Source organism: Erythrolamprus reginae, unplaced genomic scaffold, assembly GCF_031021105.1.
Source record: "Erythrolamprus reginae isolate rEryReg1 unplaced genomic scaffold, rEryReg1.hap1 H_19, whole genome shotgun sequence".
Classification (NCBI taxonomy): Eukaryota; Metazoa; Chordata; class Lepidosauria; order Squamata; family Dipsadidae; genus Erythrolamprus; species Erythrolamprus reginae.
This window is the reverse complement of record NW_027248472.1, coordinates 474,319-500,950: the sequence shown is the minus strand read 5'-3', so window position 1 is coordinate 500,950 and position 26,632 is coordinate 474,319. Positions and strand designations below refer to the sequence as shown.

Here is a 26,632-nt window from a genome sequence, read left to right as displayed (position 1 = left end):
ATGCAGAAGAGCTGAATGCCGCTATTGAAACATCCTTGTCTTTCATAACACTTCAGCAGTGCCACAGGATGATAGCTTCCATGCTATGTCAATAGCATGGCAATAATAATAAATTATGGCAATAATTGCTGCAAAAAGGGCCCAAACCAAGCACTGAGTATAAGTATACAAAAGTATCCTTATACTTTATAGAGGTCTGATACTGTTCTATGTACAATCCTTGTTTTATTGATTGCATGTAATATTCTAATTTTCTGAGATTGTGGATTTGGGGTTTTCATGGGCTGTACCCATAATCAGCACAATTATGACAAATCACGGCTTGAACTATGTTATTTTGCATGTAATGAGTCTCTTGCTTATATTAGTTTCACCTTTTAAGTTGCATCATTGAAACAAATGTACTTGCTGAAAAAAATTGCACAATATTCTAATCTTTTGTGTTTTACCTGTAGAGCGCTGAATAAATGAACCTGTGAGCTAATGAACACTTCTGGACTTACTGCATTTTTCAGTGTATAAAACACACACGCTCCCAAAAAAGTGGGTGAAAATGTCTGTTCATCTTATACAGCGAATGTTGCCAAAGCCCCGCCTACCTGCCAGTTCCGACCCTTGATTTAGCACCAGCAGCTGATTGGTGGTTGGTTCTGTCTCTCCGTAATACCATTTATCAGCTATTTTCAGGCTGCAGGGAGTGTCACTGCCCATCGCCACTGCTGCCTATTTCCACCTCCGCACATCCCATTTTCAGCCCATTCCAGGCAGCTGCCTATACACGCCGCATGGAATGGGCTGAAATTGGAAGGCACTGAGGCCGAAAATGGGGCATGCAGAGGCCAAAAGAAGGGTTCACCGAGATGGATGGTGAAGATCCCTGCAGTCTGGAACAGCTGATAGGCAATATTCCAACCGCCAATCAGCTGCTTGCTCTAAATCAGGCTGTGCTGAAGCTGACCAGATTGTTTGCTGAAGAGAAGCAAATTGCTGAGGCAGATTTTTTTCCCCCTTAATTTTGCTCCCCAAAAGCTAGGTACATCTTATACTCCAGTTTGCAGGTTATGATTTGGAAGATCTAGTCCATAATCATTCATTTGAGAGACACTTTTTATGCGTGTGACCAATTTGAATGCATATTCATATAACTATTCTCGGCACCATATACTGAAACATGGAAGGACTATAAATGTAATTTATTTTATTTCCTTTTTTTGTTCAAAGCAACAGAAAAAATAAAATTATTTGTGTGACAAAGTTAATTATATTTTGATCCACACCCAAACATACACATATAAATATAAGTGAATGTTTCTGCTTTTTTAAGGGCGCATTTGGTGGTTGGAGTGTTATTTTGAATGTGGATCCAGCAAAGGAATCAGGCTTTAAGCGTCTTCTAGAATCAGGGGGTGCAAAGGTGTGTATGCATTTAATTGTTTAGATATTAATATTTGATAATTATAGGTGAGGGAAATATTGCTATTTTAATAAAAAGAATGTTTTCAGATTATATTTATAATTATTATTCTTTATAATTGGAAGAATTCCATTTGAAGAAACTATTTAAATTGTAAAAAAGGACAAGAAGTGCTGCATGAGTTGAGAGGGTTGAATGGGTGGACACCAGAAATGCAGTATGAATCGAGGAGGGTATGGGTGGATGGGCATAGGTTGGGAAGGATGCCTGGGAATGCTCAAGAAGTGCTGTGCAAATCAGGGAAGGTTCTTGGAACTGATGTAGGTCAAATAGAATGTATGGGGCCATGGGTGCATATGAGATGCCACCAGGTAAGGTAGGACATGTGACTCAAGAATGCTTGGATAGTCTCAGCGATATGTGAGAGGGGCCATGCTAATCAAGGATAGCATACCTGGGTGATGTGTTCGGAAAAGAGCTTGGGAGTGGACTCATGCAGGTCAGAACCAATCTACCAGGGATGCAGGTCAGAAGTTCCAGGTCCTGAATTTTGGATACATTTGATAAGTTAGACTATTTGAATCAAATAATCTTGATTTTAAAAATGTTGCCCTATGGAGCACTTGCCTGGTTAAATGATAAGAATTTTATTAGCATATAGTCATTTAGATCTACATTATTCATTCAGATCTACATGGGAAAAAGTGGGAGAGCATGCTGTTTACTTGTAAAACAAAAAAATTATGTAATTATGAATACGTTTTTGCAAAATGCAGATGCAATATACAGTGGTACCTCATGATATGAACCCCTCATCATATGAACTTTTCGAGGTACGAACCCAGAGTTCGGAATTTTTTTGCCTCTTCTTACGAACTTTTTTCACCTTACGAACCTGCCAAGCCGCCACTGAAATTCCCCACCTCCGGACTTTCGTTGTAAGTCACACGCAGGTTTTTGCGATCCTGGGATCCCCTGAGGCTCCCCTCCATGGGAAACCCCACCTCCTGACTTCCGCGTTTTTGCAATGCTGTAGGGAAATCTCAGGAGGGGAATCCCAGGATCGCAAAAACAGGAAGAAAAGACTCATGGAGCTCAAGGGAGGAGAAAGGTGTGAGGGGAGATGAAGAGAGTGAGGTGGGCAAAAACGGGAGGGAAAGGCTCATGGAGCTCAAGGGAGGAGAAAGGTGTGGGGGAGATGAGGAGAGAGAGGTGGATAAAAACGGGAAGAAAAGGCTCATGGAGCTCAAGGGAGGAGAAAGGTTTGGGGGAGATGAGGAGAGAGAGGTGGGCAAAAACGGGAGGGAAAGGCTCATGGAGCTCAAGGGAGGAGAAAGGTGTGGGGGAGATGAGGAGAGAGGTGGGCAAAAACGGGAGGGAAAGGCTCATGGAGCTCAAGGGAGGAGAAAGGTGTGGGGGAGATGAGGAGAGAGAGGTGGACAAAAACGGGAAGAAAAGGCTTGTGGAGCTCAAGGGAGAAGAAAGATGTGGGGGAGATGAGGAGAGAGAGGTGGGCAAAAACGGGAGGGAAAGGCTCATGGAGCTCAAGGGAGAAGAAAGGTGTTCGCCTCAGCTTTGTCTGGCCACCGCTTTTTTTTTTTTTTGCCTTAATATTTTGGATTCTCCTAATGGGTTTGCACGCATTATTGGCTTTTCCATTGATTCCTATTGGAAACATTGTTTCATCTTACGAACTTTTCACCTTACGAACCTCGTCCCGGAACCAATTAAGTTCATAAGACGAGGTATTACTGTATTGTCTCATTGGAGTCTTACCCACATGAGCAGATATTGATTCATCATTAGTATTGTATTATATCCTTTAAAAAAATTAAAATTAAAATGTTTTTAAAAATCTGACAAGCAGTTTTCCTGAAGGTTACATTTTAGATGGTCTTTTTCAGTTCCTAAAATTGACAAAGCTAATTCCATACGTACTATAAGTAAATAAAATCTCTGCCTGATTGAATCTACAGGTGTTATCAGCATATTCTCCATCTGTCTTTAGAGAAGTTACTCATTTTTTTGCTGATCTTAATAAACTAAAGCCAGAAGATGTGATAATTAATATAAGAGAAGCTACAGCTCAAGGAGTGAATTGTCTGAAGCCAGAATACATTGCTGACTATCTGATACAGGTTTGCATATTAGTGGCATAAAACAATTTTGAATTATCAAAGCTATGTTTTATGAGATTTATTTATTTATTTATTTATTCAATTTTTATGCCGCCCTTCTCCTTAGACTCAGGACGGCTTACAACTTGTTAGCAATAGCACTTCTTAACAGAGCCAGCATATTGCCCCCACAATCCGGGTCCTCATTTTACCCACCTCGGAAGGATGGAAGGCTGAGTCAACCTTGAGCCGGTGATGAAATTTGAACCGCTGACCTTCAGATCTACAGTCAGCTTCAGTGGTCTGCAGTACAGCATTCTACCTGCTGCGCCACCCTGGCTCCTCAACATATTTGTTCATTTTCATTTAACAATGGTTCAACCTCAGCAAAGTGACTTACGAGTCAACCCCAAAATTATGATCATTGCATCGTCCCTGTGATTAAAATTTGACCATTTGCCAACCACCTTGCATTTATCACATGATCGTGATTGGAACTTTTCCAGTCAGTGCCCAACAAGCAATAGCATTTAAATTGTCCTGTATGCTAAATACACAATTTCACAGTGCTTTGCAGTCCTGTTTAAGTGGTTTACAGCAGAGGTCCCCAACCTTTTTTGCACCAGGGACCGGCTTTAAGGTAGACCAGTTTTCCATGGCCCGGTGGGGGGGGGGGAGCTAGCTGTCAGCGGCGCCGTAAAAGGGGCGATCAAGAGAGGAATGGGTGAATGAATGGACGGAGGGAAGGAAGGAAGGAAAGAGGGAAAGGGGAGAGTAAGAGGAAGGAGTGAAAGAAGGGAATGAGGGAGGAAAGAAGGGAGGAAGAAAGAAAGAAAGGGGGAAGGGACAGGAACAGAGGAAGGAAGCAAGGAAACTTATGAAAGGGGAGAGTAAGAGAGGAAGGACTGAAGGGAGGGAGGGAGGGAAGAAGGTAGGAAGGAGAAAGAAAAGAAGAAATAGAGGAAGGGAAGGTAAAAGAAAGAAAGCAAGAAAGAGAAAGAAAGAAAGGCAACTTCAAAGAAAGGCTCACTGAGAATCTCTCACTCTCTCTTTCTATCCCTCTTTCTTTCTTTCTCTTCCTTTCTCTCTCTCCTCTTCTTTATCTCCTCTCTCTCTCCCTCTCTTTCTCTCCCCCTTTCCCTCTCTCTCTCTCTCCCTCTCTTGCTATCTCTCCCCTCTCCCTCTCTCTTTCTCCCTCTCCCTCTCTTTCTCTCTCTCCCCCCTCTCTTTTTTCTCTCTCCCCCTCTTTCTCTCTCTTCTTCTCACTTTCTCTCTCTTGTTTTCTTTCTGTCTCTTGCTTTCTCTCTCTCTCTCACTCTTTCTCTCGTTTTCTTTCTCACGCTCTTTCTCTCTTGTTCTCTCTCTCTTGCTATCTCTTTCTCCCCCCCTTTCTCTCACTCTCTCTCACTTTCTCTCTATCTTGCTGTCTGTTGCTCTCACTCTCGTTCTCTCTCCGTTCTTCTCAGCGGTGACGCGCGCACGCCCTGCCCGCCTCACCTTTGCGAGAGCACTTTCGTCCCGGGCTCTCAGCAAGGGGGTTGCAGGAGAGGCGGAGCCGGCGAAGGTGATATTCAATGTCAGGGGCACACGGGCGGTTGCGCGCGCTCCCTATCCCCCTGCTAGCCCACTCGGAATATTCAAAATAAGAAAAGCCTTTGCCGGCAAAGGCTTTTCTTATTTTGAATATTCCGAGTGGGCTAGCAGGGAGATAGGGAGCGCGCGCAACCGCCCGTGCGCCCCCGACATTGAATATCACCTTCGCCGGCCTCCGCTGAGAAAAACCTTTGCCGGCATTTCCTCTCGGCATCAAGGAGGCGCAGCGGCGGGCGGAGAGAGGGAAGGGGGGGCAGCAGCGTCCCTCCTGGCCTTGGCGGGCCGCCCGACCCTCCCCACCTCCTGCAAACGCGGCGGGCGGAGAGCGAGGAGCCGGTTCCGGCGGACGCGGGGCTTGGCTGGCTGGCGGGGGGAGCACCGCTGGTGGTGCGGAAAGGCCGAGGGGGCCCTGGCGCCGCGGACCGGCTGAAAAACCCCAACGGCCCGGTCCTGGACCGCGGACCGGCGGTTGGGGACCTCTGGTTTACAGAGTCAGCATATCGCCCCCACGAATCTGGATATTCATTTTACCAACCTCAGAAGAATGGAAGGCTGAGTTAACCTGGAGCCTGGTGAGATTTGAACTGCTAAATTGTAGGCAGATAGCAGAAGTAGCCTGCAGTACTGCATTTTAACCACTGCACCATTGCAACTTTTAAGTAATGCAACTAGGGCGGCCAAATTATTTAATCACCAAATGTGATGCATTTAATGACCATACTTTAAACTCATAAGAGTTTTCAATTGTGTGTCTTAAATTAAGGACTTATCTGTATATTCAGTGAGGTGTTGGTTACCTGAATTCAGGTAGACCAGATTGAATATCCACAGCCTTGTAGGCTCCCTAGGCCTAGATGACTTTGAGTTCTCTCCCCTCCCCTCTCCTCCTCCCTTCTCTATCCTATTCTATTCCCACCCACTTTCTGCTCAACCTATCCAATAATAGAAGAAATTAAGAGTTCTGTCTGTATATATTACTTCAAGCTATAAAAATAAAAAAAAATTCAGACCCTGGAAAGCTTTGTGTACAATGAAAAGGGTAGAAAATATCTTGCATTCACTTTCTGTCTCAGGAATAGAGATTATGACAAATTATTCCTATTTATTTGGTTTCAGCATGAATTTTTCAGACAGCTGTATAATAAAGCTTTCAAGTAGTAACTTGTTTCTCCATAGTTTTTCTAATAAGGAATACCGGTATATGGTAGCAGGAAGATTTGGCTATAAAGAAAATGTCAAATAAAAAACCTGAAAGTATAATCCTTAAAACTCTTTCAAAAATTGCCTTTTTTTTTTTAGGAACCACCACCTTCAGTGGAAAACTATCTTTTACCAGAAGCAGCTGCTTATCTTCAGAATAGTAAAATACTTGGAATTGGGTTGTCTCAAAAACGTAAAGCTGCTGAAGAAAAACATTCAGCAAAGAGGTCCAGAATTCACTGAGGCAACCAATCTACAAATATAAATTTTCAATTTCTATTTGTTTTTCTTTCCAGGATAAAAGATATTAATTTTTGTTATATTTTTTATGTCTCGGATTTCAAAAAATAATAACTACAACTTTTTCAAAACTAAGCTGCAATTTTTATTACTGGTTTGGAGGAATATATTTAGATTCATTTTTGTATTGGTACTTGGAATGTACTTTATTCAGTAAATGTATTAAAAAAACTTTAGATAGAACAAACAAGACCACTTAACCTAACTTTTGCCTATGCTTGTCTTTTCTTATTGGTTTCCACAAGACTAATATATAACATTTATATAGGTTAATATATCAGCTTACATTAGGAAAGGACATAGCCCTATTGATGTTTTTCCTGCTTTTATATTTCATTTCACCTTTTTAAAAAATATACACTTTAGCTGCTTGGGAATTTTCTTTTCAATGGAGAGAATGGTTAAGCATCTCTAAAATGAAATAACATTATATTCTACACTAAGGGTCATCTGATTTTTTAAAGTTAAAAAAAATTCATTGCTTAACCAAACTTTCAGATTTTTTATTTTTATTTTTTTTAAAATAACTTGCTTGTTAATTGGGATTTATATAAAGCTCTAATTTTGATGTGTTTAAAGTATTATCCCAGTTCTTTCATTTGTTAAATCAATGTTTTAATAGCACTATCAAGAAATCTGTATGCAGCAAGTATCAGCCACATCTGAGACAATTTACTTAAATTGGCCATCATTTATATCGACATTAGTGCGAATAGCAGGATTTCAAATAACAGCTATTTTGCAGAAACAAAGAAGATATCATTCACTGTCTCCTTTCAAAAGTCTATTGGGTCTTCACTTTTCAAAAATGATTTCAAAAAAGTGCAAATGAGAAAAAACATAATTTCAGTATTTGGAGATCTGGAAATAAAGATTTAGATTATATTCTTTTTTATTATTAAAAGTTTTTAAATATGAGATAGTACAAGACACAAACACAGAATAAAAATAGGGGTTCTTTACCACCCCTTTAGTTAGAAGTTGTATTCCGGAGTTAAACGTGCTTACAGATATTTGCATTTTTACAAACTTTCATAAATATTTATAATATTCCTTATACACACTTATATTACTGCTTATTAGTTACATTATATTATTAGATTTTATTAAGTATTCTTCTAACCATACGTAAACTTTATCCCATACTTTATAATACTGATTCTTTCTGTCCTTTTAGCCTTCTCGTCATCATCTCTGCATATTCAGTGAGTTTTTTTAATAACTTCTTCTTTAGGAATTTCTTCACATTTCCACAACTGTGCAAAAGTTATTCTTGCCGCAGTCAGGATATGTATAACCAAATACTGAATTTCTTTTTTATAATTTTTCAAAAATATACCTAATAAAAACAGTTCTGGAACTTTCCTAATCTCATTATTCGTAATTTCTTTTAACCATTTTTCAATCATATGCCAATATGTTTTTGCTTTGGAACATATCCACCATTGATGGTTGAATGTTCAGATTTCATTTCTGCACTTACAACATCTTGCCTGCATATTTGGATACATTTTTGACAACTTATAAAAGAGATAAATGCCAATGGTAGAACATTTTAAATTGATTTTCCTTGAATGTGACAGATTTAGTAATTGGTAAATTATATGTCCACATCTGTCTAGATCAGGGGTGGGCAATTAATTTTGCCATGGTGCCGCAAGAGAAATTGGGATGGTTTTAGAGGGCCGGATTAATATAATTAACTCAGTTCTACCCAAAACTGTATATTATTGGGTAGAATTGAGTTAATTATATTATAATTATATATTATATACATTATATATATATATATATATAATTATATACAGTGATACCTCGTCTTACAAACTTAATTGATTCTGGGACAAGGTTTGCAAGGTGAAAAGTTTGTAAGACGAAACAATGTTTCCCATAGGAATCAATGGAAAAGCGATTAATGCGTGCAAGCCCAAAACTCACCCCTTTTGCCAGCCGAAGCGCCCATTTTTATGCTGCTAGGATTCCCCTGAGGCTCCCCTCTATGGGAGACCCCACCTCCGGACTTCTGTGTTTTTGCGATGCTGCGATTTCGCTGACGCTCCCCTCACTGGGAAACCCCACCTCCGGACTTCCGTTGCCAGGGAAGCGCCCATTTTTGTGCTGCTGGGATTCCCCTGCAGCATCGCAAAAACACCGAAGTCCAGATATGGGGTTTCCCATGGAGGGGAGCCTGAAGGGAATCCCAGTAGCGCAAAAACGGGTGCTTCGCTGGCAACAGAAGTCCGGAGGCGGGGCATCCCAGTGGCGGTGGCTTGGGGCTGTAAGGTGAAAATAGTTTGGAAGAAGAGGCAAAAAAAATCTTATATCCCATGTTTGTATCTCATAGTTTGTATGACGAGGGGTTTGTAAGACAAGGTATCACTGTATTATATTATATATTATAATTATATTATAATTATAAATTAATTGCCCATCCCTTCCTTCCTTGTTCCCTCCATTTCTCCTTCCTTCCTTCCTTCTCCAGATGGAGAGAAGCTTCTGTCTCTCTGATTTTCTCTGCCTTTTATTTCTGCTTTTGGGCAGTTTACTTCTCTTTCAAAATATTCCTTTCAGCTGTCTCTCCAACTGACCTACATTGTCAGTTGAGAAAACATAGTGGAGGCTTTGCCTGAAAGTAGCTTTGGATTCCTCTTCTTTCTCCTCCTCCTCCCTTTTTTTCCCCTGAGAGGTGGGGTGGGGGGTTTGCTTTAAATTTCTTGGAAAGGCCAATGAAACCAATGAACAATTAAAAAATGAGCATTTATTGGACTTTTGCAAAAGGGCATGGAAAGAGAATTTCTCCTTCCTTCCTCCCTCCCTCCATTTCTCCTTCCTTCCTTCCAACCTCCGCAGGCCACTCACAGACAGCAGGCGGGCCGCATCCGGCTCTCGGGCCGCCCTTTGCTCAGGTCTGGTCTAGATCTATAGAATGCTCAAAATTCTTAGCCCAGCTAAACATATTGTCCTTAGTTATCTCCTCCTCTGTTCTATATTTTAACAAAAAATTATATATTTTGCCAATTGACTTTCTTTGATTGCTTATAATTATCTTTTCCAAATCTTTTCCCTTTTTGGAAATAGTTTTCCCTTTTATCCTTTTGAAATATGCCCTGTATTTGTGCATATATCTACCAATCCATTATCATACCATTTGCATTCAATTCTTGTCTTGTTTTTAAGTTCATCTGTGTGTCTAAGAGGTCTCTGTATTTTATTATTTTACCTGTTAGTGTTAAATTTGGACTGCATCAATTGGCGATACCCAATCAGGTATTGTCTGAAAATGATTCTTTTTTATTTCTAGCCATATTTGTAATAGGGTCATTCTTTGTCACGTGGACCAGGTGTCCCCGCTCGACCACTTTCAATTTCAATGAAACTTTGCAAATATATTCCTTATGGTATAAAACTGAGGTGTGAAAAATTTTAGGCTATGGACCAAATATACTGTTACAGTTTTTGTTAATTTATGAAAAAAAATTCCCTTGATTGATCAGAATAGTAATTTTGGTAATATATTAATTTTTATTCCAGAGATTCTGCCTAGTAAGGATAATTGTAAATTTTTCCAAGTTTCTAGGTCCTTTTTGATTTGGGATAATAGATTGGTCTAATTATTGTCTTTTAAAGTTATACATTTTGCTGTAATCCAAATCCCCAAGTACGTTACCTTTTTTAACGACTTTCATGTTTGTTAATGTTTCCAAATGTTCTATCTGTCCTCCCATCAAATGTTTTGTTATAATTTGGGTTTTGTGCTTATTAATTTTTAATCCTGCTACATTTCCAAATTCTTCCACCAATTTAATCACTTTTGGGATCGTTATTAGTGGATCTTCTGTGATGAAAACTACAGCATCAACAAAAGCTTGTATGTACCGTATATTGTCCCATTCTTATTCATTATATTATGTTCTTTAATAGTAAAACTAAACCTCAATTTGACTTTTGCTGGTTTTGTTTTTTTTAAAAACTACCTGGTTTCTACAGTAAATATAATAATTTATAATAATAAAATAAGAAACAAACAGATTTCATATAATATTGAAGAGTTTGTAATTGATACAAGGACCTTTTCTCAGGCAATATAACCAATGAAGATAACACTATTTTTGTCTTGAAAAAGCATATAGAAGATTTCTACAAAAAGAATAACACTGTGAATGCAAATTTATTTAATTCAGAGATTACAAAAATGATAATTCATCTCATCCATGCAAATCCCAAGAATTTTATTAATACAATTATATCTGCACAGTTAATCACGCAGAACCAAAAAGAGATGTATAAAGTTTGAAAACTCAATCATGCCTTTTTGGAAAGTCCATTAATGATTATTACATTATCAATATATATGTAAAGAATTTTACTATATTAGTAGTAAATTATTGTAATAAAACTAAGTTAAATATTTTTTGTGGCAGATTTCAGCAAATTTAATTACACCTTGTACTTTTATAGCATCTCCATTGGAAAACTCAAAAACATTTTATAAAGCTGAAGTCAACATCACAAGATCCCTGTGAAGTTGGGAAGATATTATTTTTGTAGTTTAGAAAACAAACATAAATTAATTTCTGAAGCTGTATTTGATGCAGACAATGCTCCCTCCTTTGCAATGGTTTCAAACTTCTTCATATTCTTGGATTAGCCATTTGATAAGTTTTCTATATTTTTGTAAAAATAAGTAATTTCAGTGAAACCCATAATTTCCATCTTGATGGAACAAATGCTACATATGTTAATTTTTGCGTTTTAATAACAGTCTTTTTAACTAAAGTATATCAGTATATTTATGGCCAGATAAATCTTACCCTTTTTCACTTTCCTCCTAAAAAGAAGAGGCATTCTATGCATCCAAGAGAATAAATGTGATAAGAGTTCTAGTCTATCCTGTCTCACTACAGATTGAACAGTTCTTCAATCTTTACTGTATTATTCATATTCCAAAGTACTGTATATCAAAAATAGACTCACTACAATACTCTCATTTATGCTTCATCTTTCTATTTGTAGGGAGCTAACACAACTATATTCAAAAGCACTGCATAATGCCTGGTATCTGAAGTGGTACAATCCAGAATTCTACCATTTTTTAAAGTAGAGCAATTTTATAGACAATTTGTATTTTTTAATAGTAAGCAACTATTCCAAAGTAGATTCTTATCTTTTGCTCCAGAGAACCTTCTCACCATCTTTTTATTCCTATATCATTGTATGTTTAAAACTATTTAGTATTTTAACCTCTCTAGAACTGTAAACCTGTGTGTACAAAAGAATCAATATACTGTATTGTTATATTAATTTATGGGGATATTTATAATTAATTTCCAGAATGTAATAAGTTTTTATGAATGGGGAAATTCCCTGGGCAATTGACATTATCTTAAGCATTTGCATCCTGCTCCTGGAACCAAGTCATGGTGTTGATTTATAAAATAATGAAATTAATGGGATATGAAGTAACTCTTAGAACGGGTCAGATCATATATAGAGTGAAACCCATCTGAAATCTTAACTCTGCAATAATAGAGGCAACCAGGTCTTTGTTTCTTCCCAAAAATTATATGATACTGTTTTTCCACATTATGCAGCTAGTCTCCACCATACCACTATGTAGAAATGTAAAACTTGGGCAGATTCTAGGGACTCAATCTTGACAACTATTTTTGATTTTTTTTTCTGATTGTAGATTTTAAAGAAGTGGACAGGAAGTGCAGAATGATAATGGCTATCATCTAATTATGTAATTTTTGGTTTTCTAGGGTGATTTGAATGGCCATGATAAGCCATACTAGCAAAATTATCTTCCTATATTTCCCTATTCCATAGAAGGCAGTTAAGATCGGTGGCATTTGAATTAGAACGATTTTGTGGATCAATATCAGTTGGGCTTTTGACCAAGATAATGAAATAACCTTGTGGACTGCCTGAAGATTTTGTGGACTGCTTCCAGTTTTGACAAATAATGTCTGGATGTCAGTACTGATTTGTTCCCATTATCTTTACTTGAATCTAATTTTGTACCCTTTGTCTACATGAATTTGATAGTTTTCTAGAATTCCGATGTCATGTGTCATTGCTAGTCTGATACTGCAGAGTTCTACATTCCTTATACACTTCGATTCTGAGCAAGCATCTAATAACTTTTAAGAATACCTAAGTTTGATAATAGGTAATTGTTACTGTTGATTAAAAAGATTGCCTGGCTTCTGAGTCTGAGATACATGCTGTCTTTGATAAGATTTCAGTCCTAGTGAAAACATAGTTAAGTGCTGCTTCGATTCTAAAATTCCCCCTGAATTTGTAGATGCTGAGGAATCTTTACGCAATTATATTTATTATGATACCTGCATTCTTTCCAAGATTAGATTTTTACAAGTTGTCCATGCACTGGTTACATCCTATTTTGACTGTTGCAACATATTCTGTGGCCTACCCTGGAAGTATCCAACATTTAAGTTGGTGCAAAATCCAGCAGGGTTACCAATTGCTTGCCAAGCATAATTTAAAGGGCTGCTATTAATTCTTAAAGTCCCAAATGGTGTAGGGCAGTGATGGCGAACCTATGGCACGGGTGCCACAGGTGACACACGGAGCCATATCTGCTGGCATGTGAGCTGTTGCCCTAGTTCAGCTCCAACATGCATATGTGTGCCAGCCAGCTGATTTTTGGCTCGCACAGGCTCTGGGAAGGTGTTTTTGGCTTCCAGAGAGCCTCCTGGGGGATGGGGGGAGAGTGTTTCTACCCTCCTCCAGCTCTAGAGAAAGCCTATTGGACCCACCAGAAGTTGGGAAACAGGCCATTTCCAGCCTCCAGACAGCAGGGGAAGTTGTTTCCAACCTACATTGAAGTAAGGGTGTGGGCACTCGCACGCACATGATAGTGTGCACCCAAGGAAAAAAGGGTCACCATCACTGGCTTAGGGTATCTTGCTGTTCTGATTACAAACTCATTCAGTTAAGATTAGGAACACATTTCTCTCCCCCCATCCCACCCCCAATCCCTAGTCATTTTTAAACACATCACGCAGCTTGCTTTTGGTCATGAGAAATAGGGCTTTCCTCCATTGCTCCCAAATATTGGTACATGCACACTTCATCATTGTTAATGGGTTTTTCTTGCTAATTTTAAATCATGGTTCTTTTTTAAACAAAATTTTGTTAGCTACTTGTAATACCCAATGCAGATGTAAAGAGCAGCATATTTAAATAAATAAATGGACATAGAAGCAGACATAGGAAATAGGTCAATTATCATCCTATTTTTGTCTAAAAACAGCTTCTGAAAGCAATCAATTCAGTTTTCTCTAATTAATTTGGCTTAGGCAATTTATCCAAAAACAATTGGATTGTCTGAAACTAAGCTTTTTTCAGCATCCTATCTTAAAATATGCTCTATGGAATGTTCTGTATATCATGACTGAAAATAGTGTTATGGTCACAGCCTATTCATTGTCAACACATCAATTTGAATTCAGTATGACTTGATTATACAGTCCAAGAATAAGATGAGATGACATCAGTTGTACTGATTAAATCTACGTCGCTTGAACTTTGTTATCTTTTGATCCCTATTCAACTGTAACTGCCAACACCTTGAAAGGTACACCAATCAAGCATGGTACAATTGAGTATCTACTAGATTGATGCAGGCATTGATATTAAAGTGATATCTGCATATATCTTGAATTATAAGTATACATTTTAGGATCTATATAGAAGCTTCAGAAAATGTTCTTGGGGAGTCATAATGCTTTTACTGAACGAACAGTACCTCCCAAGTTACTATTTTTATTATGAATAAAATTTATCAAGATATATAAAATGTGCTGGCAAGAGCAGAAAAAAGCTGCTCAAATATAAGTTGTTCTCTATATTCTGTGCTATATAGTGTATTATCAAAATGAGTTTATGTAAATATAGTTTATCTGTTCCTTAGATTCCTTTGTCTGAAGTTGATTGTTAAGAGCTTGCTAAATTATAGTTTGACTAGGAACATGGACATTTCATTTAAAAAGCATCAATTGATATTATGCAGCTAGGAAGTTGCAGACAAATTAAAAATATGTACATTGTCTTCCAGAGATATTAAAATGTTCTGGGCATTCATAGAATAGCAAATGAACCTAAATAAATTCAGAATGAATTTTAGGCTAACTATGATTTCAGAAGTACCAAGAATTAAACTGAATTTCAAAGACAGACTGTTAAAAACTGGGATTGTTTTCTTCAAGCTATCATTTATTTTAATCAGCTCAGAACTTGAGATCTGAACTAAGAGTACTCATTTGCATTCAGACCACCTTAGTTTGTTTCTTTATAATTAGTCATTTTACCCATGAATCATAAAGCAATTGTGTAACAAGTATATATTAGCATATATGACATTTGTTAGGATCAATAAGATGCAGAACTTCAGAGTGCATGAAGTCATAAACCATCCGTGTATGAGCTCCCAAATTTAAGACAATCTCAAGGAATAATTCTTCAATATAAAATATGCACTTTGTTCACACTAGAGCTCCATTTTCTTTTGAAATATTTGCCTATAATTCAATGGTGTAATATTTCAATGAAATTATATTTATTAATAACAAGTATTTAGGATCAAAATGTGAGAAAGTTTTTGCTTTACTACAAAAAGCTGTCAACATTAGCAGTGTTGTTTCCTTTGAAATAAAATAGTAAATTTGTTTTGCCACTTGACATTAGTGGTGTTGCTAGCAATAACGTACAGAGTGAGGTAGATGATAACCACACATTTCAAGTTACTTACGCGCCATCAATACTATGCAACAGCCAATTCAATGCATATCTATGAATGAACCCAGTGGAACTTTTTTGTTCTAACATGCAAACAATTACAGCCTTGCTTCAACACCATGATCATGTATTTGCCACACTGAAGTGATGCATGGCATCAGAACATGTATGTATATATATTCATTAGACTCCGGAGGTCATGAACATTTCTATATTTATTAATATTACAATATTAACTTTCTATGCCAACTATGCCTAAGAACTCAAGTGAATATACAAAGGACAGCTTCATCTACCTTATCATACAGTATATTAAAACTTGATTCATGTGTAACAATTTTAATAAAATGTCAAAGCTGGGATTTAAAATTGTAAGTTTCACATAATCTTAGTTCTGCAGCTTTAATACCCTGCAAAGGCTTTGTTGGCAAATAGACAACTTTCAGGAAAGATACGCAACTCAACTGTCAGCTGTTTTATTTTCAGTGATCTAAGCACATAGAGGACTGGATTTGTATAAAACACAACTACTTAGAAGAATATATCTTACAATTCTTAATAGGAATAAATTATTATTCTAAGCAGTCTGTTCTTCATTTAAAAGCAATGATTTCATATCCTATACACTCCTTAATTGTCATCTTTATAAAGTATATAGCTACCTCATAAGTAATATATTTGTCTAAATCCTGGTTTGGGAGTACCGAAAACAGCCAGACATTTGGAAGGATATATTAGGAGTTGCCATGTTTGATTCATATTGGAAAAAGAACAAAGTAAAAAAAACAACAACTCAGGAGCAAGAACCTCTTTCAGAGCTTGAATTCTAGTCACAGTTAATGTTATACAGCGTAATATAGCACAAATTAGTATTCAAATACTGTTTGTCCAAATGAATGGGTACATAGCTGGCCAGGAAACTAAATTTTAACTGAAGTTGACATTACTCTTTGGGCAGTTAAAAATGCTATAAATGCAACATCTTATTTGCAAAATGTATCCAGATCTTAAAGTACAGAAATGGATATTTTTCACTATACCTATAAGTATCTCCATCTGCAAATATAATGGCATGCGTGAGCAATAGCTAATGTCTCTTACAGATTGCTACGGCTACATATTCAGAATGAACTTCTCAAAAATAAGTCCCAGATATTATAGGAGCAAACATTTATTTACCATTAATCCAAAGAAAAAATAACACTTTGAGATCTAGTAAGGTATATATAGTTGCATATTCCATGCAACTACTTGACCATATTGCAATTTGGAGAACTATTTTTCAAATGAAGAGTTTACACAGATGAAACTGGAATATACAAACTAGTGTCCATAAATTTTCTGTCTGGATATGTATTTATTTTCTGATAACTAAATTAAAACTCAAAACTGCTGCATATTTTTTTAAAAAAAACCTGTGCATTAGAGGTTCCTAGTAAATTATGGCTACATGTGAAAGGATATAATAAATGGGGCACATTTAAGGTCACTTAAATTTGTCATTTATACAGTATTATCAACTCAGATGGCTGACTTCTGCAGGATTTCTTTAGAGGAATCCAGTAGAGCTGGTTTCGAGTTTCAGATGGCCACAAAAGAGTTGTAACCTTTTCCAGAAGTTGTGATCCACATGGTATCCACAATGAGTGCAGCAAGTCTGAGGTAGTCAACCTTTACGAAGGCTCAGTATCTGAACATAAAAAAATTTGAAATAACCACTGGCTACAGAGGAATCAAAACACTGGGCACTCTTGTTCAAGAATTTACATTAATTTCCCTCATAATACAAAGGTGAACCAAATTAAGTAAACTTTCAAAGTGCAGAAAAGCAATCACTTACGTCAAAGTAGTCTGCACTTCTTGTAGAAGATCCAGCAGAAACAAGACGGCATGTTCATAATTGGTGTGGTTTAGTTACCTTAAGAGTGGAAGGGTATCAAACAACCATTCCTTAATTGTAATATGTATGCAGCTTTACTGATCCCCAAGCACAGCATATTGGTTGTCTAGCTGAAGTTTAGTTGCCTGGGATTTTGAAACCTCATCCCTACCTCTATTTTTGTGTTTTACTACTTCAAAGCTCTTCTCCATTTCTTTATCCCTAAGGGAAAATAAATGTAATCAGTAACTGTCTTAGATACACTTGCCCTTTAGCAATATTAATCAATGACACTAATTTAGATGCAAAATTCCATGACTAGGGCCCTATCAAAGGAGACCATAATCCAAAGAAGTATTGCAGGTATAATTCAGGGCTTGCATATGTACTGATGACATTTCTCTGAACAAACCTCAATGCCATTTCATAAACTGATTTTGAAGTAACAAACTGGGTTCTGTTATACAAGCATATAAATCAAAACTTTTGATAACATCACTGAGGCAGTTCACTGGATTGCAGCCACAAAAATGTATCCCAACATCCCAAATAGACTAACACTGGAACATGTCAATAATTGTGAATATGGAAATATTCTAAATGCAACATTCAGAAACTTTCAAAGCATAGGCCAAATACAAAGAACTGCATTGTTTCCATTTGCTTGTTTTTTGAACTGAACTTAAATCTCATGAAAGCATCTACTGATTTATAAGCACTGTTACAAGAAAATTAATATGCAAATAAAATCAAATTAGTAGGGAATGTCTAAAACAAATTTAAGAGACATCCTTAACACACTTATAATCCTAAATGCAGTAACAGATTAGGAAACCAATCTGATAAATGCCATCTTTGTGTACACTATGGTACAAATACAGAGATATTGTAATTTACCACTTAAACTGAACATTGATAAACCTGAAACTAAAATTTGAACCATTTAATATCAATTAAAATACTGAAGGTCTGCAATGGATCAAGTCTGCTAGAAGATAATTTGATATTAGATCAAGTTATACAACAATCTCACATCCCATCTCATTAAATAGCACTGCATTAATCAAGAAACTATTTTTAAAAATTTCAATCTGATAAAATTCATATCCTCCTTAGTTATTCTTAAAACTCATTTGCTTCCTCTTGTGCACATCATGCATATCTGTTTTATGATCTGTGAATAAAGCTATGAAAATTGCTAGGCTGGAAGAATGATTTTAAGGAAATATTTTAAATCATTGCCATACTTACTTTCTAGTATCTACTTGCTTGGCAGTGGACTGCAATGATGGAAACTGTGTATCACTATAGATCTCTGGGGGACCTTGTGGCACTTTTCGTGTTCTGCCTTCTCTTGCACCAGGTGGCCTATATACTCCACTGGATTGCACTGGTTCTGGATTTTCTGTAAAAAAATTTACAAACTCAATCAGATGTAATTAGAGTGAAATTTTTCAATGTAATATTCAATCTACACTCAATATCCTGGCTCAGTATTTTTCAACCTTTTTTTTTTCATCAGATTTCTGATCTGTCATCAGATCTATCATCAGATTTCTGGTGGAACCTATACCGTGTACTGGTGCTGTTTATGTCCCTTCAAGGCGAGCCTTGAACACTAAGGAGGGAATTCAATTAAAAGAAAAGGTATGTAACTTGATGACAAAATTAGAAAAAAAACTTTTACAACTTTTTTTGATGATTGATATTAGTTACTAACAAAATACCACATTTTATTCATGGAAAATTAGATGGTACACTGTATTGTTTTAATGTATGTAAAATACATTTAATGTATGCATGTAATGTAATGTAAAATAAAAAAATCCCTCCCCCCCCAAAAAAAGTCTTTCCTTCCTTGTTTCCTCCATTTCTCCTTCCTTCCTTCCTTCCTCTCCACTTCTCTTTCCCTCCCTCTTTCCCTTTTCTTTCTTTCTCTCCACTTCTCTCTCTCTCTCTCTTTTTCCTCTTTCTCATTCTCTCCCTCCAGGTCTCTCTCATTTCTGTGTATCTCTCCCTCTCCACCCTTCTCTCTCTCATCTGTTTCTCCTCTCTTTTTGCTTTCATTTCTCTTTTCTCTCTCTTTCCTCTTCCTCTCCCTTTTCTCTCCCATTTGTTTCCCTCTTCTCCCTCTCATTCTCTCTTGCCCCGCCAAAAAAAAACAGTGAACAGAGGATCGGCAGGTGTGGACCTGGTCCAGAGAGCCGGGAGGAGGGCTGTGACCCACGGAGGGTTCTCCACACCTGGCAGCTTGGTTGCTGGTTGCAGCTTTCGGGCGGGGAGAAACAACATTATGGGAGCAGACAGAGGCAAGAGAGGAGTAAGGTGGAGGGGGTGGCAAGGGCTGCTGCTGTTCCTGGTCAGGTTTTTCCCCCCCTCATTATGTTGTGGAACCCCTGGCTGGCCCTTGCAGAACCCTTGTGTTCCACAGAACACCAGCTGAAAAACACTGTCCTGGATTTATAAGTAAAGATTCCTTTTTATCAGACAACCATTACTTAAACAAATGTTAGAAATAGAATATTTCCAAAGGAGTACTGATTTTAGCAAGAAATCACAGCTGTATTTCAAGTTTAGCTTGAAATATATTTTCAGCTTAGCTAAAAATTAGATAAAATGGCTGATTCAATAAACATTGGTAAATTAAAAGGAACACAAAGCAAAACTCACCAATAATTTCAGCAACAGTTATTTGTGTAGGAGCAGACCTATTCCAAGGACCAGATGATTTCTCCATTCTTCCAGCTGGTTCCTCATTATTATCTCTTGGTTCTTCTTTTTTCTCACTTTCTTCTTCATCTTTTTCACTGACAAAAAAAAGCTATTGCAGCATTCACCACTTATGTAAACACATTCATACTATAATATGTAAACCATGTAATATATAGTACTGAGCATACAATAGTACTGAAAGCGTGTTGTTATTTAAACAAAAAAAGAACATCTCCAATCTCATGCTATGAAGTTTAATAGACAATTAAAACATAATCATGTCAATAACTATAGGCTCCTAACAAAGGACACAAAACGTGTTTTTATTAATTGCCAAGATTAAATACTTAATAGTACTTTTTCCATCAAGCACAGAAATATTAAAGCATTTAAGAACAGCAAATTAATGTTTTGAAGCAATACTGGCTACTGTATGGCAAGCTTGGCCATAAGATCTGATTTTTTTCTTCACCTAGAATTTGCTAAGTAGTAACTGAATCATAAATACAGAAACAATTTTCAATATATATCTATACACTTTCAAGACAATACCTAATTTGCATGGACTGAACTCTGAGGCCACTGTAGTCGATTATTTCTTCCTGCTCAAATTCTTTCCAGTCATCCTCTTCCTATAAGATGGAGATTACATAGGCTCATTATTAGTTCTTAATAAAAGACAATCAGCACTGGAAGCTATACAATGACTATCACAGAAAAAAAAATAGTAGTCATCTTCCTAGGATTTAAATATTCCCAACTCTTCTATTATATCAATAGCTGAGCAGTGCCAATTTTATAATTAGACTATTTCCGCTTCTCCACAACATTCCACAAATAAACTAATTTATTTTCATAATAATTAAATGTTAAATTATAAATTTTTTTCAAAATACATGTTATCTAGAAATCTAAGTATTGTTTAATACAGTAAAATTCTAGCATTCTGCAAACTGATACCAATTGATTCCAATTTTAAAATTAGAACTCAAAATTTAAACATACTTCCAAGATAGTAAAACCTGTCTACAGTATGAAACATGGAATATTGTCTAAGTTTTCTGATAGTCATATTACTCACTTTCACAAAGACACGTCACTTTCATATAGAAGTTTTTGATCTGACTAATTCAGAGTTTGATTTAAAAGGGAACAGTGAAACAAAAAGGCCTCAAATTCTTACAGCACAGCTGTCAAACTCCTGGCACATTGGCCACGCCCGGTTTAGTGAAGGGGAGGAAATCATGATATGTCATGTGATGCCACTGTGATGATTTGAGTTTGACATCCTTATCTTAGAGCAGGCAGGCTTATAAAAGAATAAAATTGAGGGGAGAGAATTGGTTATATTTTAGTTTAGATCCAAGTTACTAACCACCTTAGAAGATACTACAAAATAATTATTTCTTACCAACATGCTGTGAGGATAGTCAATTTATACATCTGAGAAAATGTATAAATACATTTTATAATAATGTTATAATAAATACATTTTATAATATAAATAGTAAAATGTATAAATAGAAGAAACTACTTGCAAGTTAAAAACTTTTCCGTTGCATTAAAATGACATATACATTTGGTCAACAATGTATTATAGCAGTGTTTTTCAACCGGTGTGCCGCGGCACACCAGGCGGCTCCTGCAAGTGGGAGCTCCAGGACTGAGGCTTCCACTTGTGGCTGTCCCCGCCCGCCCGATCCGTCTTTCTCTTCGGCTTTCTTGGGCGCGGCTCCTCCCACAGCGGTGGCTGCAGCAGCGCTGGCGATCCGGCCGCTAACCGCTCCGAGCGCTGTGGGAACGCCCACCCCTCTCACAGTCCGGTCCCGGGCTGACAGTAAAGGGGCTGCTTCCCATCCTCCTTCTCAGAAGGTTTCCTTCTGAGCAAGCTGGCAGGAGGATGGGAAGCAGCCCCTTTACATTAGCGGTGGCTGCAGCGGCACTGGCGATCCGGCCGCTAGCCGCTCCGAGCGCTGTGGGAATGCCCACCCCTCTCACAGTCCGGTCCCGGGCTGACAGTAAAGGGGCTGCTTCCCATCCTCCTGCCAGCTTGCTCAGAAGGAAACCTTCTGAGAAGGAGGATGGGAAGCAGCCCCTTTACTGTCAGCCCGGGACCGGACTGTGAGAGGGGTGGGCATTCCCACAGCGCTCGGAGCGGCTAGTGGCCGGATCGCTACCGCCGCTGTAGCCACCGCTGTGGGAGGAGCCTCAGAAAGAAAATAAGAGAGAACAAGAGAGAGAGAGAGAGAGAACAAGAGAGAGGGAGAGAAAGAAAATAAGAGAGAATGAGAGAGCAACAGAAAGAGAGAAAGAACAAGAGAGAGAAAGCATGAGAGAGAGAGAACAAGAGAGAGAGAGAAAGAAAATAAGAGAGAGAACGAGTGAGAGAGAGAAGGAAAGCAAGAGAGAAAAAGATAGCAAGAGAGAGAAAGCAAGAGAGACAGGAGAGAGAGAAATGAGAACAAAAAGGGGAGAAAAAAGGAGAAATGAGAAAATGATTGAGGCAGAGAATGAGAGGAGAAACAAAAGAGAGGTGATTCTTGAAGCATATGGTAAAAAGCACCCAAATAATAAGAAACCCCCCCCAGCCCACACCTGTTTTTGAAAAGAAGAGAAAAAAACCCCAGGCCTCAACTGGTTTTGGAAATGGTTCGAGTGTGTATACACACACACACACACACGTAAGGGGGGGAGAGAGACAGGGATGGAAAAAGAGAAGTGAGAGGGAGAAGGAATGAGGGAAAAAGGGAGGAAGAGAGAGAAATGAGAAACATGAGAGAGAAAATGGGGAAAGACAGGAGAAGTACCCAGAAATGAGACAGTGGTATAAATTTGAGGAGGGATGATTGATGATTGACTGTATTTATAAGGGGATGTTACATGGGATTGTATATATGAGGGGGTTATTTTTGTGTGTGTGTGTGTGTGTGTATGTATTTATTTATTAGATTTGTGTCATTTTGGTTGGTAGTGTGCCCCAGGATTTTGTAAATGTAAAAAATGTGCCGCGGCTCAAAAAAGGTTGAAAATCACTGTATTATAGCAATAGCAGTTAGACTGCTTCATAGTGCTTTTATACAGCCCTCTTTAAGCTGTTTATAAGCATATTGCTCCCAACAATCTGGGTCCTCATTTTATCCACCTGAGAAGGATGGAAGGCTGAGTCAAACTTGAGCCGATGATATTTGAACTGCCAAACTACAGTTAGACGTCAACTGAAGTAGCTTGCAGTACTGTACTCTAACCACTGCACCACCTCGGCTCTTATGTTATTATGATGTTAAAGTAGAATGGATTGTCATTTACTATTAACTGACATAGGCCACACTCATCCATCCATTTGTCAAGCTCCCTTCTCCAAGAGTCAGCAGGAAATCAAGCTATCCGAAATCTTTATTATTCTACACTGCATTTTTACAGAATGAGTTGATGCTTAATTACAAGCCACAAGGATTGTGAGTGGTGGTTCTTCAGTTGAAATTCCCAGTCTCTATATTTATGTATGTTTTGCTTTTCAGTTATTGAACACTTTAATATTCCTTATAACATGCCTGGACAATCCAGACCAGAAAGGGCTATAAAGGAATAGATAATGCATCAATCATTTATTTAGTGTCTAGCAGCACAGCAGCAACAATGGATTGACAGTGTCAAAGTCTGAAGGCACTCCATAATATATATTTTGAGATAGAGGAGGCCAATCCTTCCTGATGGCAGCAATGTCTACACGAATGAATTTGCAGAGTTTTCAAAAATTGACAGACTGCACAAGACTATTTATCCATGGCTTATATCCATAATTTGGGTTATTAACCACTAGGTGATATAATGCTTTATTAACAGATAGCTGCCATTTGGTCCATTTGTTTGCAACTAATGCACATCTGGTGAATAAAGTTTTGTTAAAGAATAAAAGTTTGTCAAAAGGTTTGAGAAACCATGAGGAGTCAAGTCTTTCTTGGGATAGCCATTTTCAAAGAGAATGAAACTACATTAGTACAAAAGTGAAATATAATTACAAATGGCTCATACAATACCCCCAACTTGCTCTTAAATGCTACCCAGCTGACTAGATAAGGACTGAAATGTGTTAGTTGTCTAATCTTGTGTTTTTTCCCCAAGGGGGAGAGGCAGGCCATTACCTGGATTCTGAAATTTAGCCTCTTGTCATATATGGCTCCTTACCTCCTCTTGCACACATCAAAAGCTTTTCAGCATAATTGGTTTGGGGATATGTGAGCAAAAAATAGTGTATTGTTTTAGTCTACAGCACCATTAATCTTGAGGACTAGTGGCGTATAGAAACAGAATGCTGGCCTAGATAAATTTTGGTCTCATCCAATACACTTTGGGTGCATTTGTATTCAATGGCTGCTTTTGAAGGGAGAGAATAAAATCGTAATAAACGTGTATCGTTCTCACATTTCATACTTTGAGGTGAGTAGCCCGTTCTTATCCTGCCTCTACATCAAGATACTACAGTTGCTCAAATAAGAAAATAGTTCCTGTGCTCACGTCTATAGCAGTAAGATACAGGTTCGAACAGGGAAGTTCTGAGTGCCAGGTGGGAAATTTGAGACAAACCTGAATAAGCAACACTGAGCAATTGTCCGCTTTGATCCCCACATCGTCCCGCGTACCAGTCAATTTCCTAACAAAATGGATTCCCATTGCCCTTAACCTTGGCTCCGGCCTCACGAGTAAAGAAAGCCGAGAAACTGGTTCCCACGAGGCCCAGAGAAAACCCAAGATGGCCTAGCTGGGATGTAGTGACGCCCTCTAGGAAGTTACCAACGCCCACAGGAAATAATCAGGATAAAGTTTCCTCCTCCTCTCCAATCCTCTTCCACTCTAGTTCCTGGACAACTCGAGTTCTTCTTCCTGATCTGTCTTGGTCTCCTTACCTTGTTTGCCGCCTTAGCACCGCCGGTGGCCGCGTTAGTATTAGAGATGGCTCCATGGGCGCCTTCGGCTTGCCTGCTTCCCCCAGTCACACCCGCGGCAGTGATATTGGAAGAGACAGCTGAGGAAGGCGCGGCAGTGGCATTTCCTCGGCTGCTTTTCTCTTTCCGTTTCTTTTTGTCTCGCTTCGCGAAAAAGTCGTCTAAACTCCTCTCTTCGGTTTCAGCCATGGCGACGACGACGGTAGCTCCTCCTTGCACTCCGGTTCAAACTGGATATGACTGACGGACTGACCAGTCGCGTCTCCTTCTTAAAGACAACTAGCGATCTCCAAAACCTCAGTGGTTGAGGGGAGGAGAAAGGGCGGTGAGAACTCGGCGCCACCCAACAGCGTTGCGTGCTCCTTACGTTCGTTTAGGTCCTCGCCGCTCCCGTTCTTTTGCGGGAAGCAAGTGGTCTAAGCTTAAACTGCCGCCGCACGCGCGGTTTCCCTCCTCCTCCTTCAACGCAGTTCCTTAGAGAAGAAGCAGAACAGCTTCCGCTCCCCACGTTGGTGGCCACTACTTGTCACAGCCGAAAGAGGAGGCTGGGAAAAAAGAGGGAGGGGCGCCGCCAAGGAGCAAAGCTTTTCTAACGTAATAGCCAGAGCCGCTTTATTGGATATCGGAGCGAGAAGGAGGGAGAGCGCATGCACTTGTCCCCCCACGGGCCAACCCGCTGAAAGAAACGAAAAGTCTTTGAGCCAATTAAAAGGCGCGAGGCAGGGGTGGGGATCCTGACGTGCGTGTAGCAATGAGTGCCAGCAGCACTGAACGTTAGGAATTCCTGCGGGTGAAGTACTGTATCTAGAGCTCATGCATGGGAACAGTAGAACTTTGAGAAGTGATTCGTTAGCGTAGTGGGTGGAGCTTTGGTGGGGGCTATGAGGCGGGAGAGGAGTCTGCGCCATTTGATTTTACTGCTAGCGTAGTGATGGTGACCAGGTGCCATAGGTGGCACGCGCAGCCATAGTTGCTGGCCTGCAAGCTACTGCCCTAGCTCAATTCCAACATGCATGTGTGTACTGGCCAGCTGATTTTAGACTCGCAGGAAGCTCTGGGAGGGTGCTTTTGGCTTCCAGAGAGCCATGGGGGATGGGGGAGGACATTTTTATCCTCCCCCAGCTCAAGGGAAGCATTTGAAGCCTGGGAAGAGCGAAACACCAGCATGTTGGACCCACCAGAAGTTGGGAAACAGGCCGTTTCTGGCCTCCAGAGGGCAGGAGAAGCTGTTTTTTCCCCTCTCCAGCCATTGAATTATGGGTATGAGCATTCATGCGTGTGTGCACATGATCTTTTGGTACCTGAGGGAATAAAGGTTTGTCATTGCTGTGCTAGCATCTTTTCCGAAGCATGGACAAAAGTAGATGGCAAAGACCTTGAAAATATGGCTTAGTTTCAGTGGGTTCTCCTTTTAATTATCTTATTGACTTGAGTTTGGAGCCATCAATAGTCAGAGAGTAACTAGCCTTCTAGTTGCTTTTTCTTGAGCTTTTTATATCCAATATCCCTTTAGAATTACCAGAAAAATGGATATAAAGGTTTTTGTTCCCAAGTCATTAGCTATTTTATGGTGTTATGAATGCACACCAATAAAGTCGAGATACAATCCTGCCATGATGTAGAGCAGTTTCCCAAAGTGCGGTACGCATATCCCCAAGGATATAGGAAGAGTTTGGTGGGGGTACGTCTTTAGAAAAAGTTCTGAAAAACA

General features: G+C 38.6%; 2 protein-coding genes across 8 annotated transcripts in view; one reads left to right on the top strand and one right to left on the bottom strand.

The window, feature by feature from the left end:
- LOC139155443 (DNA topoisomerase 2-binding protein 1-like) overlaps nucleotides 1-6,829 on the top strand; it is a 131,490-nt gene extending 124,661 nt beyond the window's left edge. For both annotated transcript variants that reach the window (XM_070730576.1, XM_070730575.1), the window contains 3 exons: nucleotides 1,325-1,414; nucleotides 3,391-3,552; nucleotides 6,424-6,829. In XM_070730576.1, the coding sequence (XP_070586677.1) occupies nucleotides 1,325-1,414; nucleotides 3,391-3,552; nucleotides 6,424-6,567 (396 nt within the window). In that variant the 3' untranslated portion in view covers nucleotides 6,568-6,829. The remainder of the gene's footprint in view (nucleotides 1-1,324; nucleotides 1,415-3,390; nucleotides 3,553-6,423) is intronic.
- The window catches only part of LOC139155444 (protein CDV3 homolog), a 35,558-nt gene extending 9,980 nt beyond the window's left edge, over nucleotides 1-25,578 (bottom strand). Inside the window, exons 1-6 of one of the 6 annotated variants that reach the window (XM_070730578.1) lie at nucleotides 24,883-25,524; nucleotides 20,531-20,610; nucleotides 19,937-20,073; nucleotides 18,518-18,671; nucleotides 17,228-17,488; nucleotides 10,776-11,288 (exon numbers count right to left, since the gene is read on the bottom strand). In XM_070730578.1, the coding sequence (XP_070586679.1) occupies nucleotides 17,362-17,488; nucleotides 18,518-18,671; nucleotides 19,937-20,073; nucleotides 20,531-20,610; nucleotides 24,883-25,110 (726 nt within the window). In that variant the 5' untranslated portion in view covers nucleotides 25,111-25,524 and the 3' untranslated portion in view covers nucleotides 10,776-11,288; nucleotides 17,228-17,361. Of the gene's footprint in view, nucleotides 1-10,775; nucleotides 11,289-12,287; nucleotides 17,078-17,227; nucleotides 17,489-18,513; nucleotides 18,672-19,936; nucleotides 20,074-20,530; nucleotides 20,611-24,882 lie in introns of those variants that run through there. The other 5 variants (XM_070730577.1, XM_070730581.1, XM_070730580.1 and 2 more) reach the window with 5 other exon arrangements.
- Between the last annotated feature and the right edge of the window lie 1,054 nt (nucleotides 25,579-26,632).